This window comes from Streptopelia decaocto (assembly GCF_964273445.1).
Source record: "Streptopelia decaocto genome assembly, chromosome: 1".
Classification (NCBI taxonomy): Eukaryota; Metazoa; Chordata; class Aves; order Columbiformes; family Columbidae; genus Streptopelia; species Streptopelia decaocto.
This window is the reverse complement of record NC_138663.1, coordinates 88,339,955-88,353,882: the sequence shown is the minus strand read 5'-3', so window position 1 is coordinate 88,353,882 and position 13,928 is coordinate 88,339,955. Positions and strand designations below refer to the sequence as shown.

Below are 13,928 nucleotides of genomic sequence, written 5' to 3'. Positions count from 1 at the left end.
CATTATTTCCAAGGACTAAGACACTATGTGTCAAAATATAGCTGCAGCAAAAATTGGGGGAAATAACACATCTCTTTCTAGTTGCCTTCTGTAATGTTCAAGCTTCCATCTCTGCTGGTTTTCATTTGTTTGTTTGTCCAAGGAAAAGCAAGAGAGAGAATGAAAATTTCCAGTATTTTAAGAAATTAGTTTCACTCTCCCACCCTGGGCAACATATTTTGGGAAGACCTAAATGTTCAACCACAGCAATACCCAATTCTATCTACAATGAGCTACTACTAGTTTTATAAACGAACCAGATAATGAATGTAACACAGTCAATATCAAAACTAATCGGTTGTCCGTACAGGTAACAGCTATTCTTGCTTATCCTGTTTTTCAGGATACCTATGAACAGGGCCATTAACTTACTTCAAAACCACAATTAGTTTTGGTTTTACTATGGTTCATCTCGGTAGAGAGGGCAAGCTACTGACACATGATTAGTTTAGTACGTTCTCCCTACCTACATCATAATATATTTACAGTTCTCTTTATAGCAATAGCTGATGAAACTTTAAAAAATTTGACCACAATGAACCTAACTACTAGTTTCCTTACAGTTAATTTATGAATTTCAAACCTTTGCCAAATCTTAAAAAACAGCATGAGAAAAAGTTAGGAAGATATGAAACAGTTTTTAAAGAGAGGTGAGGGGAAGCTCAGAAGACAGCATCACAACACTATTTCTAAGAAATCTGGTAAGCTTAAAAATTTCATATCACAGGGAAAGATGATGTCAGAAAACATTATGTGAACAAGGGTATCAGAGATTAGGGAGAATTGACTTATTCTGATATTGAATCAGTTCCTTCTTTGCAAACTATTTTAGACTAACAGATTTTCTCTGGATAACTTGCTATGCCAGTAGAAATAAGGGGTGGGGGGGAAGTCTTCAGTCTTCCTCCTGGCCATATAGAGCCATCCTCAGAGTCACAGCCCTTCACAGGAAAGAAAATAAACCCATCACCTCAAATACTTCACGGGAATTATGAATTCACTTCTTTCTTGCAAGAAACTCACGCTGCTATTTCTCTAGTAAAATTATTATATGCCATACTTTGTCCAGACAGAGGCCTTTACTGTGATGGCACAGAACACTTTACCTGGCATCAGAACTGACACGTTCATTAGACATCGCAATATTGTTCCAATGATACAAAATTGCAACGAAGATTTGGGAATTCTTGGGAAAGTATCATGACTGAATAATTACATTTGCCAGTTTCAAAGCAGAATTTCAATGGGATACGGCAGTTTACTACCTATGTTTTTCAGTGTAAAAGCACTGTGGTGTTGTTAGTGACTGAAAGTAGCCTGAAACTCAGTTTCCATCCCTGATCCAGCAGCAGGACTCCTCCTACCAGCATTCGTCTAGGATGATGCCCACACTCTACTGAAGATTGTTACTGACAGCTTTCCCAAGGCTTGACTTTCTCTGGAGACTTCAGACATAAGCACTGTTTGAAATTGAGACTAATTAGCCTACAAATGTTGAAGAAAAGGTAGCTAACAGATACATTGATAAGATACACATTTTCCCTCTATCATCACAGCAGGAATTCTTACCAAATGATAACATCTGAAGGACACGTCCGACATACATACATATTGCCCTGTCTCCAGGAGACTTTCCTCTGGAACACTGTCCAGAACTGACTAGGTTTCAGAGCAACTATTTAGACATGTTGCAAAATCAGATAGAGTTTTGCAAGAACAGAAATTCCAGGAGTGGACTATCTGCATGGAAAGGTACAGTACGATGCACAGATCCTTCCTGGAGCAGCTGTTTTCAAAAGCTGAAAGAGGCTATAAATAGAGTGCCATTTGATTCCCAGTTCACATGAAGGGAAAACACAGAGTAAATAGGAAACACTAGTTAGTTCTCAGATGTCTTCCTTCAATATACAGACACCTTGAATATTCCCAATATTTTACATTGTAGCATAACAACACTAACCAAAAGAACAGTTCACTATGCAAGTATCATTCATATGTACACATCTTCCTTCCAACCCATTGTGAAATGCATTGTTAGTTATACACTTGCTATCAGGTTTCTCCTTTGATTCGCTGACTGAAAAAGAGCAGCAGACAACGACGATACATATAATCTACAGTATTTTGTAGTGGTAAAAAAATGCACACAGGCCATGCCTCGAGGCTCTGAATACTAAGTCAAAATTAAATGTTTGACTTATTCTGTCAGACTGTTGAAACAGTATAAGACCAGTAAGAAACCCTGCTTTCCATTCAGACTAGATTAGCAACGACCAACAACCAATCTTACCCATCTGACTACACTGTGATCTCAATCTGTGTCCAAACAACAAAGCTCCTACATAGAAATGCTGAAGTTTGAGAGAGAAAAGACCCACATATACACTAAACTGCACATAAAAAGGCACAACAACAGGCCTGGCGTCTGATAAATCTGCACACATGCAATCACACCTGACTAGCAGCAAAATTAGTGTGTCTATTAAGGCCATAAATGCCATTTTGAATACAAGTATGATGGCTCTACAGGACAAGAACACCATGTACTAACTCCTTCTGCTAAAAGCAGAAGTCAGTAAGGACTGAGCAAATTTTACCACCATCAATGCAGATCTTAACATAATTCAGTGGGAAGCCTCTCCCAGGTCCGACTTTCTCAATGCTATAAACCTACTGAACATGTTTAGGTTAAATAAAAAATATTAAATATGAGACCTTAACCTAGTCACCAGAAGGTTTTTGTTTTTAACTGAAGTTATGCACACCTTATGGGAGCAGTGTCCAGAGAAGAGATCTTAATAAATCCAGAAGGATGATTTCTACTGATCAAATTTTAATTCTTCAGTTGTCAGAGACATAATAATGTAAAAGCAAGCCCAAAAGGTCTTATGGTGCCTCTTAAAAATCTACACATGACAGTCCTATTTTTAACATTGAGCTTTTCCGCTCCAACTGGAGCCAGCAATAAATAAATAAATAAACAAATTCCTTAAGGATCTAGTCAGAAGAATATCCATGCTTGATCACTATAAATTAGGACAACCCTTAGCTAAGATTTGGCCCAGCACAGCTGTCAAGGGGTAACAAAAGTAAAAACCAGTTAGACCATTAGTGTTCAACCTTTTTTAATTTTAGGACCTCAAAATTTTTCTCCAAAGGACTTATGTGCATGTAAGTGCTATACACACATACACCCTCTTTATAATAAGTGGAAACCTACAGGGAATGGCCTCACTTTTCTCAATTACCTTTTGTGGATTACCGAGTGCTCAGGGACCACAGTTAGAAAAATAGAGTTAAGCACGGTAATGCGATATGCCACCTTAAATTCCACCAGGAAACCAAACGAAAGCAAATACCAACCACCTCAGAAATGCTTAGGAAGTACAATAAGATACACTTTTCACAATGCTGTGAATAAGTTCTATCTCAAGTACTCAACATTTCAACTCAAAAGCAGAATTATTTTGACACACAAGCACAAAGCAAAGTGTTTGCAACCAATAAGCTGTCTTTCTTAGCAATCACCCCTCCAAAAAAAAGTGTCAGTATGATATATGCATTTTATAATATATGCAACCGACCGCCACACCTCCAAAAACAAGTGAACCAATATTTTTTTCTAATATTTTTGGGAAGAAGGAGACACAGATACGTGCAACCTGCGCCATTACAAAGAGTATCAATAGATCTTCTACACGAAAGAAATCTCCGTGAAGCCTCGTAAACTGAAACTAACACTATTTTTAACTTACGGCACTTAGAAAGTGAAAATAACCAGATTATCGTTTGAAAGAGACAGCAGCAAGAAGCTGAAGCGTATTTAGAGAACCGCCCCCCCGACCGCTGCAGAGCATTTGTGAACACAAAGACGAAACCAGCCGGCACCGAACGCATTCAAGCGCCTCTGCCCAGCATTCGTCTTTCAAACCCCAGGAAACACCTCAAAGCCCGGAGAACAACCGCGCCATTATCCCAGCATTTACGCGCTCTGTGAACAACCTTCCGAGCCTCAGGGGCGGTAAATCCGGAGCCTGTTCAGCCCGGGGCATAAACCACGGCTCCTGGTCTATTTTGAGCCGCCGCGACCCGCCGCCGCCCAACTTCCCCGCTGGCTCTCCCTCATGCAACAGTTCCTTCGCGAAGAGAGAGGGGCGGCCGAGGGCCCCGGGCAGCGGAGGCAGCGCATGGAAGTAGCCGGGGGCCCCGCCGTGCCCCGGACCCCCGCGGGCGCGGAGGACTGGGAGCGGGAAGGCGGGGGACCGCCCCACGCGGGGCACAGGAAACTTCGGAGCCGCCAGCCGCCGCCGCTGCGGGACAGCCCGGCCGAGGGGAGGCAGAACGAGCCGGCAGCTCCGGGGCGGGGGAACCGGGCTCAGCGCCGGGACAGCCCGGCAGCCCCCCGCCGCGCCTCGCCCCCCGCCCGTGCCCCACAAGGGAAAGGGGAGGAGGGGGAGAATCCGCTGTCACCTGCCCCGCCCCGCCGCGAGGAGAGGGGGGCGCCCGGCCCCCTCTTCTCCTTGTGGGGAAGCAGGGGGCTAAGAACGGCTCAACGACGCCCGCCCCCCGCCGCGGCCCCCGCCCTTACCCAGGTAGTGCCTCCGCAGCAGGCCGGGCTCCTCCAGCCCCAGGCTCCGCTTCCGCACGTCCCACAGCAGGTGGGGGCAGTGCCCGCGGGACATGGCCCCGCGCGGAAGGGGCGCGGAGCGGGAAGGGAGGGGTGTCGGGCGCTCCGCGGGTACCGGCCGCTCCGCGCGATCACCATGGAAACTGGCCGGCCGGCGCGCGCGGCGATCCTTCGCGCCCGCCTCGCGCCGAGGAACCGACGGTGAGCGAGCGGCAGCGCGGCCGGCGGCGGCTCCGCGCCCCGCCCCCGTGCATGGGCGCCCCGCCCACCCGCGGCGCCCCGCCCCCGCCGCGAGGGAGGGGGCGCAGCGCTCCGAGACTAACAGGCGTCTCGCGCGAGCCGGTAACGGACGCCTCGGGGAACCCCGCCCCTCACCGACTAGGGAGGTTGCGACGGGGAATTGACGGATGACGTTAACGCGCCGGCTAGACCGGCTCTCGAGCCAAGTGATGAAGCCATGATGTGGCCATCTTGGGTTCGGGAGCGGAGTCACAGCTCGTGGTTTCCCGCGCCGGCCATCTTAAACGTGAGAGTGAAGCGGCGCCGGCGGCCATCTCTGAGCCGGGCGCTCGTGCCCTTCCCGAAAACGGCCGGGATACTTCCTCCCAGCGTGCTGGCGCCAGCTCTCCTCACGACGTCGGGACAGGCCTCCTTAACCAATAGCGCTGCGCGAACCCCGCCGCCCCGCCCCGCCTCGTACAGATCCCGCCAATCAGCGCGCAGGGAGCGGCCCTCCGCCCCCCGGCACGGAGGTGACAGTTAGGCAGGGCTTGCTGGGGGCGGTGGAAGGACGGCGGGTCGCGGAGGGACAGAGGTACCAGCACCCCCTCGTTCGCCGACCCGCCGCCACAGCTGCCCGGACTCCGCGTACCCCTCGCCATCTCAACATGGCAGTTGCCGGCGGGGGCCTCCGCGCCGCCTACCACCGCCTGCTCGACCGCATCGAGCTCATGCTACCGGAGCGGCTCCGGCCCTTTTACAACCACGCGGCAGGTAACGCGTCGTCTCCTCCAACGGCGGCCCAACGGCTACCGGGCCGCGCCGCCTCCGCGGGAGGGTGGGGGCTGAGGGGTCACCTTGGTGCGCGGAGGAAAAGGCGGGGGGAGGCGGGTCCCGCCGGGGGCTGCTGCGGCTGCCTGGCGCGGGGAGCCGGCCGGGCTGCCAGAGCGCCGGGCAGCGGGGTCCGCCGGGGGCAGGAGGGAAAGGTGGAATCGGGGTCGCAGCTCTGTCGCTGTGATTGTGACACGGGGAAAACTGCCAAAGAGTGGGCTCCTGGTTAAAGGAAAACTTGCTGCTACTTGTTAGTCCTGTCTCCTGCGATGCACGATTCGAGTGTCACTGTCGCGTTACTCCACGGTTTGAATCCAGGGCGGCGGCTGGGCCGCCTGACCCTGAACCAGGGGATGCCATGATTTCCAAAGGGGCCTGAAGGCTTCAGCAATCACTTCTTTCAAGTGAATGTACTGAAAAAACAGGGGCAGTGCTGCAAGGATTTCTGTTTGTTAAGTATGCTCTGGTTATGTCAAGCTGCTGTTTGCTTTATTTTTTTTCTTTCTGCCAAATCCAGTGCTTCTACTGAACACAACTCATGCCCTTTATGAATCCACTCTTGTAGCTGAAGGGCTCCTGTGGGAAAGGAAGGGCTCGAGTTTCTCTGAATTGAGCTACCCTTACCTGACCTAAAGGGTACCTTTACTTGAGCAAACATGTTTTTTGTGTGTGTGTGTGTAATTAGGGAGAAACCTCTTGTAAAATGATCTGCTTCAGGGCCATTTAGGTGATGTTTGTCATGTAAACAAATTGCATAGGGTAGTTAAAAAGAGAGTGCGATTAAGTCCAAATTCCATAGGCTGCTGTTCCTGCTGTTCTGTTTCAATGTGATGTGCATCCTTGACTCTTCACCTACCTGGAATATACACTGTGAAAATGGACTTTACTTTTTAGTCAGTTGCTCCATCCTCATCTAATGGTCATCTCTTGAAATGAAAGTTGTTGCTTTAAAGAAATCACAATTAGAGTGAAAAATGCAAGTATCAAAATGTCTCATTAGTACTGCATTCACTAGACAAATATATATATATTTAACATGAATGTAACTTTTATGTATAAAGAGTCAGTAAGTCCAGCACTTGCATTGTAAAGCTGCCAAGCCTTTGTGTGCCACATTCATCCTGTGTGAAATGTGGCAGTTTGCAATTGCTTTTATTGAATACAAGGCATCGCAAGCACTGGGAATATTTCAAGCACATTCTTCATCAGAACCATAGATCTAATGGAAAAAAGCTCTGGAGGTTGTCTTGTAGTGCTTTGCACTTCACAGAACTGCCTGTGGGCCACTTTTGTTCACCACCATAATGTTGAAATTTATTTTAAAAAATCAATTTTTTGGGAACTCTGTGTGTGTATGTATGTGTATATACATATATATCTGCCATAATCTGTACTGATGGTGCAAGTGAGAAAAGCTACAGAGCAAGAAGGTATCAAAACTGAACCTCTGCCACTTCTGTTTCAGCCTTGAATGTCTTAAAGGTAGGTCTGTGAGAAAGTTATGCAATAGATGTCACTCACACTGCAAAACAAGTAGGTTAGAAATTTAATGCTCACATTTTATTTCTGATCATATTTAAGTTTCTAGTCTAATTTAGGAGTATGACTGTCATAATGAAATTATAAATCACTTGTAAGAAATGAAGAACAAATGCTTATTTCTTTTCTGGCCCAAAGAAAGCTTCCAGTAAAATAATTGATGCCTGGTCTGAAAAGCTGTTTCTTTGGCTGTCGTTGCACAGAATGAGGCTGCTGGAGGACAACAAAGGGCCTGGGGTACAGGACACCAACTCCTCAGGCTGCCAGAGAGCAGGGAACATGGCTCTTGGCAGCCACAGGGAAGTGTGGGCTGAGCTTGTACTCCCTCTCCTTTGGCATCTTTTGTTCACTTTGCGTGATTAAACTAAGCTCTCTGGGACAAAGACTTCTTACATTTAACAGAAACCATAAATTCTATAAACTGGTCATACACTTAATATCCAGATTAGCTTCTGGTATGTCCCTGCTCTTATGTGCTGCTGTCAAATTCATCCTTGAAAAGTTCTGGGTGTCAGGATCTGGGAAGAGCTCGCCCTGGCTGGGCACTTCCTGGCATTCCTCCAGGAGAGGTGTTCTGCCTACGGTGTTGGACAGTCTTTCCCTGAAACAAGCTTGGCTTGGTACCTTACCAGTTTTCAAGTGTTTCTTAGTTTTGTAGCCAGCAGTTCTAAATTATCAAGTTGTCTATTATTAATAAAAATTCATGTCAGTGCTCTTGAAAACTTTACTAGTTGTTTAGGGAATGTCAATTTAATTATTTATACTTGCCCCACATTCTCCAGTACTCCAAATCTGAATTTGTGTTTTAAAAGAAAACACATGGTAGTCATTAAAGCTACTTCTGTGGGATTTCTGCAAGACTGATTCATCAAAAGCTGTTATTTGCAGCCTGATGCTGAAATACTAAGTAGCTACCTAAGAGAACAGCAACTGAAATTTATCTCTTTAAAGGACAAATATTGAGCTGTGTTTATTCAAAAGTATTAGTTTCAGTGGCTGCACAACCCCAGGCATCCTAAAAAAAAAAAATAAATCTTGTGTAGGTAAAAACATTCAGTTATGCAAGCAAAAAGTAATGTGCTAGTAGTCATTAACAATACTTTGAAACTTGATCACTATCACACGCAGTGTGGGTCCAAGAGAGCTTTATGCAAAGCTGCCAAGCCAGTTTTTATTGCTTTCTGTGTTGCAGTTGTCCTGCCCCTTTCTAGGGTTTAGTTGGCTTTCAGGTGACAGATACTTGTAACAATTAATCTTACCCCCAAATTATGAGTTGCTTCACAGGTGCTTGCTCTAGAAACCTGATGGTTAATTTTTCCCACGTCATAAACTTGAGCGTGCTTAGAATAGGGAATACTGCAAGGTCTTTTTAAGGCTGAATTGTTAAAGAAAAATTAGCTCACATAAAAAGCAAGCAACCAAAGTCCTAGCATTTATAATTTATATTTAAGAACTTTACTCATAATATGTAATGTATTACAGTGAAAACTTGGCTTCAGGCTTCATGTTGCATGTTATCAGAATGCTGAGCAGTGTCCTAGCGAGACCTAAAAATGTGTTTTGATGAAATTGCAGCCGGTGTCATGACTGTCTCCCAGTGCAGTGAGTTGATACTTTGGATAGCTGTCTCTCTTTTAAAACTTCAGATGGTCGTCCTAGATTAATGATTTCTGGCATGGTTGGCAGCCTGCACATTGTAGTGTGGCATTACAGTACTCTGTTTTAACCAACCAGTTGCCATTTTAGGACCACTGTAAGATAGATGTGTTTGCAAGAGATGTTTTCCCCCAGATCCCATTCCATTGACTTTTCTCCCATCCTTCTATAGATTTTGTCCTCTTTCCCCATAATCCTCCTTTGCTTATTGGAGTGTAGGGTTGATTGGGTAGGAAGCATTGTTTTAGAAAGACATGGCTATTCAGAGGTGCAGATTAGCAGTGAATGAGGACACTTTCCTTGTGACATTTACCAGTACTTATATCTGCAGTTTGTACTTTCTCTTCAGCAGTCCAATGCTGCTGTGCAGCATGTCTTCTGTAGCATCAAGAGATGGGCTGTGATTTGGGACAGGAAAGAGGGACTGATTTGTTACAGTACCAGTAATAAAATATTTGGGGATTTTAATTTGCAAGATTCAGTTCATAAAGATTTTAAATACTGATTCAGTTAGTCTGGCTGTAGAGCAACTCTTAATCATTATATAGAAACTGTCTTCTGTATTCCTAGCTCTCATCCTAACTCTTTTCATTATAAAGGTATTTTGCCTGCTCTAACAAGTGTCCTTGTTTCCTTAAAAATCAAAGTACAAAACTCTACTCATATATTGCAGAAATGGGTTGACTGATTACACAGCTGAAGGTTGATGCACTGAGTTGATGAACTATAAGTATGCGGGGAAAGAGCTTGTACAGTGATAGAAACTGTGCTAACAGACAGAATTCATTATTTAAAAACAAAAAACAACCAAGCAAACGAAAAAACAAAACAAAACCAACAACTTACTGTGGGTATTACAAGAGCCACACCTCACTGAATAATTTAACTATTTTTTTCTCCTCCTCCTTCCTCAGGTCCCAAAACGGTGTTTTTCTGGGCACCTATTATGAAATGGGTAAGTATAATATGGATGTCAGAGGCCAATCTGCAGCAACTCAGGGAGCAAGCAGGAGTTTCCCAGCAGATCTCTAAGCCTACAGAAAGATATAATACCAAGGCTCTAATTTTTAATACATGGGGAAGAACAAAATTATCCTTAATAACATACAGCACAAAATGCAGGGGATAAAGTAGGGGAAAAATGCTTTATGGAAAAACTGCATTTTTAGCTGAAAATTTCACAAAAGCTTTCTCTTGTGAAACACTTTACTATTGCTCGAGGTAGGCGTGAGCTGGCATATAGTTCAAAACTCTTAAAGCATGTATTTCGTCCGAGATTGATTAATTTTTAGAGTATCTTAAGGAAGCCAATTCCTAAGCCTCATAGTTTGAAGGCAGGTTAAAGCATGCAAAGTGCAAGGTAATCTTGAGAAAACAAAAGAAAAAAGGCAACTGCCATTTCAGCTCTTGGGAGCTCTCTGGTTCCTGCAGTGTTCTGCTTCCCACTTGGTTACAACCCTTGGCTATGTTTGTGCACAGGTGAAATATTACTATATGTCTCCGCCTAACTTACTGTATTCATCCTAGTTGTTGTATTGGTACAGATTAAAAAAATCTAAAATCATAAAGCTATTTGATCTCCTTGTTTGATAACAAGCAAGGATATAACCTGTTCTTCCTATTGTCAGCTGGTTCATAAGTGTGCCATTGTGAACCCCAACTTTTTAAAGGCCAGTCAACACATTATGCTCTAAGCTGTAGCTTTGTTTCTTTGTCAGTCTAAACTGGAGCTGTAGTAACTGTGGTTAACCTTCCCCTTTCTCTGAGGTTCTCCCAGGCAACACGCTCTTGAGTCTGAGCATACAGGGCAACTCTTCTGAGCAGGCTGGTGTCGACTGCTGCAGTATCAAAACAGCTTATACACAGGTGTTTTTTCTTTTGTGAACATTCAGGAAGGCTTCTGTAAGCTCACAGTGAAGTTCTTCACCAAGAAGCAAAAATGACTTTTGCCTCTACATGGCAAAGGCACATTTACTGCAGTTACCCAAGCGCATTGAGAGTCTGTACCTCCATGGCACCACTGCAGCAAAATCAATCCCCTAAGTGAGGCACCACACAGAAGTCTCTACCCTTGAAAACTGTTTTCATGATTGTAGTCAAAGGAGTCCTTAGTGGCAGTCAAAGAATTAAAAGTGTTAGTACTCTTATTTGTGAACTTTTGGGTTTGTTTGTTTTCTGAACTCCTACAACATGAACATGAAATTGTATTTCCAGTAGAGGGCAATACAACAACAAAACAAATCAAGCAGCATGTTGCTAGTAATGTCAAGTAGATCAGCCAAGCTATTCCTCACTTCACCTGTAATTTTTCTGCTTTCACTGAAATTAAAGAATTACTTTTACCTTAGATGAAGCTGAGTGAAGACTATACGATGTCACACCTACGTCTTTACCAGTAATATCTTATCCTGAGTTTTAGAAAGAAGGGCCTTATTTAGATAAGCTTATATTTGTTGCATGAAAACCAATTTGTGTTTCAGCTGCTTTCTTAAGCAGCTGTGGTTAAATGAACCATGTTCTTTAAACTAATGCAAAATTGCCACCACCTGGGATTTTACTGCAAGCCAGTTGCATCCTCATAACTTATTCCTATAACTTATTCTTATTCCTGCCACAATAGACTACAAGTGGATGGTGTCTCCAAGAGTCTAATCTCTGCTCATATAATGCATCCCATCTCCTGCATAACACATATAGAATAAGGACTGAGCTATGAAGCAGCTTTCCCCTGTAAGATATTTGATCTGTTGCAGGAGGTCCTGGTACTGGGCTGGTGCTCACTGAATTTTTCTTTTACAGGGTTTGGTATGTGCTGGAATGGCTGATATGACCAGACCAGCAGAAAAGCTCAGCACATCGCAGTCTGCAGTACTAACAGCAACAGGTAAAGCCAAAGTTACTCCATACTTTTACACAGCCTCTCTCTAAAACTGTGTACGCTTCTTTCCGAATCCTCCATCAGTACTAATCCACTTCTACAGAAAAGGCTTAACTATAATGCCCTAGCTCTCACTGTTACTGTTGGATGATAATTCTAGAACGGACATACTTGTTAGTAAATCTGTAAGAGTTCTGTGATTACATACAGTTTTCTACATGTGTCTTAATTTGGAATTGTCCATAGCAAACTGTTATGAGTTAGGCTATGAGTTTCATCCCTTAAGTTACAATGATACCACTCATTCCACTAAGTGACCTGTTTTGCTTTAGGTCAAGTAATTTTGAAAACAGTCCAGGATATAGTGACTTTTTTAGAACATATTTTAAGGATTAAATGATGATAGGGTAATTACACTAACCTATCTAAAAAGAATTTCCATGTGTTAAAAGAACTTTGAAGCAGTGGTACATGGACTGCTGCAGTGCTGTCTTGTGTGAATTTTCACACTGGCAGAACCAATATTTTGTATTCAAGGTGTTCCAACAGAACTTGTCAGTGGTAGGACTTGTAGCAGCTAAAGCTGAAAAATCAAAATTACAGCTGCCACCTTCTTCCTTCTCTGGATTTTATTTTGACATCTGACACAGTGCTGTGCATTTTGCATGATATGTAAACCTTTCTTGACTGGTGGATTCTGTAATCTCTAAGATGGTGCAGCAAGCTGGATATACTACAGCAAAATGCCACTACCCTGCAACCGTGCTGGTGAATTAAGGTCTAGACAGCTGTAGGGTACAGAGGATCTTTGTTTGACACTAAGACTGTGAATCACTTCATTGTCTAGTTATTATAGAAAAATGCAATACATACCCATAGCTTTCCCACTGGCACTTGATGTGCTTTTAAGTGGAAAAATGGCTAGTTATAAGAAAAGCAGTTGTCTAACGTCAAGTTGTAAAAGTCGTTTACTTAAACTGGGCGATGATTCTGTCTCTAAACTTAGAGGAATGTCTGAATATTTCACTTTAAAGACTTAACATCTTTCAACTTTCCCTTTCATTCAACAGGCTTTATTTGGTCAAGGTACTCCCTAGTTATTATTCCTAAAAACTGGGGTCTGTTTACTGTGAATTTTTTTGTTGGCTGTGCTGGTGCCTCTCAACTCTTCCGAATATGGAGGTATGTATTAAGAAGGGCTACTCTATATACTGTAAATAAGCATTCACACCACCTCATCTTAAACAGGAATTTATAAATCTTACCAGTCTCAATGTCAGTGCAACAGGCAAAAGGAACTGAACAATTAAACACTGCAGAACTTTTTTGCGATGTTGTTATTTAGACCTTCATTCCTACTCAACTGGAAAACTAAGCACATCATTTTCAGTATAGCTAGAGCAGGTTTTAAGGAATGCCCTATGTAAGCTGTAGTTTCTGGGTCTAAGTCATTCTTTAAAAGCTGTAGGTCTGACTGACAAACAGCCTAGACTTTCCCCTCCTCCTAAGCTTTGCACTTCTGGCAGCTTACAGTGTTAAATCATGTCAGTTCCAGCTAGATCAAAGGGTCCTTAAGCAGAGTAGTTTGTTGGGTTTTTTTTAAATCATTTCTTGAGGGAAAATTTGGAGTTCTCTGGCTTCACTACTGGCCAGGAACGAGGAAAACTTAACAACTAATTTGGAACTTATTACATGAACTAAACTATCCTCTGCCAAGTTTCCATCCTCAAGTCTGTTGTAATTTTAAACCTCCTCTGCTGAAGAGATTGTTAGGAAGACACTGTTATTGTAATTGGTGCTCTATTCTGTGTTTTTCTTCTCCCCTCCTTATAGGTATCAACAGGAGCTAAAAGCAAAACAAGCGTAGCTGCAGCAAAGAGATGCTTAACCCAACATGTCAAATCCAACAACACACAAACCCTTCCCCATGGGACCTAGTTTCACTAATGGTAATGTTTTTTCCTCTCAGAAAATAAAAGACAAAATCCAAATGTCTAGAGATCAAGGGTTTTTCTAAGTGCAAATAACAAAGTATCTCCATACACTTGAATAAAGTGCAGCCTTTTAAACTGAGGTCCTATATTGTCTCTTTAAAAGAAACTAAATGTGGATTGTGCCTAGAATGAGTTGCTGGGTCCC

General features: G+C 43.6%; 2 protein-coding genes across 8 annotated transcripts in view; one reads left to right on the top strand and one right to left on the bottom strand.

Moving 5' to 3' along the window:
• Nucleotides 1–4,953, bottom strand: part of DCAF6 (DDB1 and CUL4 associated factor 6) — a 92,868-nt gene extending 87,915 nt beyond the window's left edge. For 2 of the 7 annotated variants that reach the window (XM_082043137.1, XM_082043141.1), the window contains exon 1: nucleotides 4,628–4,944. In XM_082043137.1, coding sequence (XP_081899263.1) covers nucleotides 4,628–4,721 — 94 coding nt within the window. In that variant the 5' untranslated portion in view covers nucleotides 4,722–4,944. Of the gene's footprint in view, nucleotides 1–4,627 lie in introns of all 7 variants that reach the window. The other 5 variants (XM_082043140.1, XM_082043142.1, XM_082043139.1 and 2 more) reach the window with 3 other exon arrangements.
• A 430-nt stretch (nucleotides 4,954–5,383) lies between these two features.
• On the top strand, nucleotides 5,384–13,862 carry MPC2 (mitochondrial pyruvate carrier 2). Its single transcript, XM_082043150.1, has 5 exons — nucleotides 5,384–5,659; nucleotides 9,826–9,866; nucleotides 11,711–11,795; nucleotides 12,860–12,971; nucleotides 13,623–13,862. Exons 1-5 carry the CDS (start codon nucleotides 5,554–5,556, stop codon nucleotides 13,654–13,656), a joined length of 378 nt encoding a protein of 125 aa, XP_081899276.1. The 5' UTR covers nucleotides 5,384–5,553; the 3' UTR covers nucleotides 13,657–13,862.
• Nucleotides 13,863–13,928: the final 66 nt, after the last annotated feature.

Excerpts from the sequence above, each read along its gene's own strand:
- MPC2 (XM_082043150.1), top strand. The coding sequence starts at position 5,554 with ATGGCAGTTGCCGGCGGGGGCCTCCGCGCCGCCTACCACCGCCTGCTC. Across the intron at positions 5,660-9,825 it reads CTTTTACAACCACGCGGCAG|GTCCCAAAACGGTGTTTTTC; the intron begins GTAACGCGTCGT and ends CTCCTTCCTCAG. Across the intron at positions 11,796-12,859 it reads TGCAGTACTAACAGCAACAG|GCTTTATTTGGTCAAGGTAC; the intron begins GTAAAGCCAAAG and ends TTCATTCAACAG.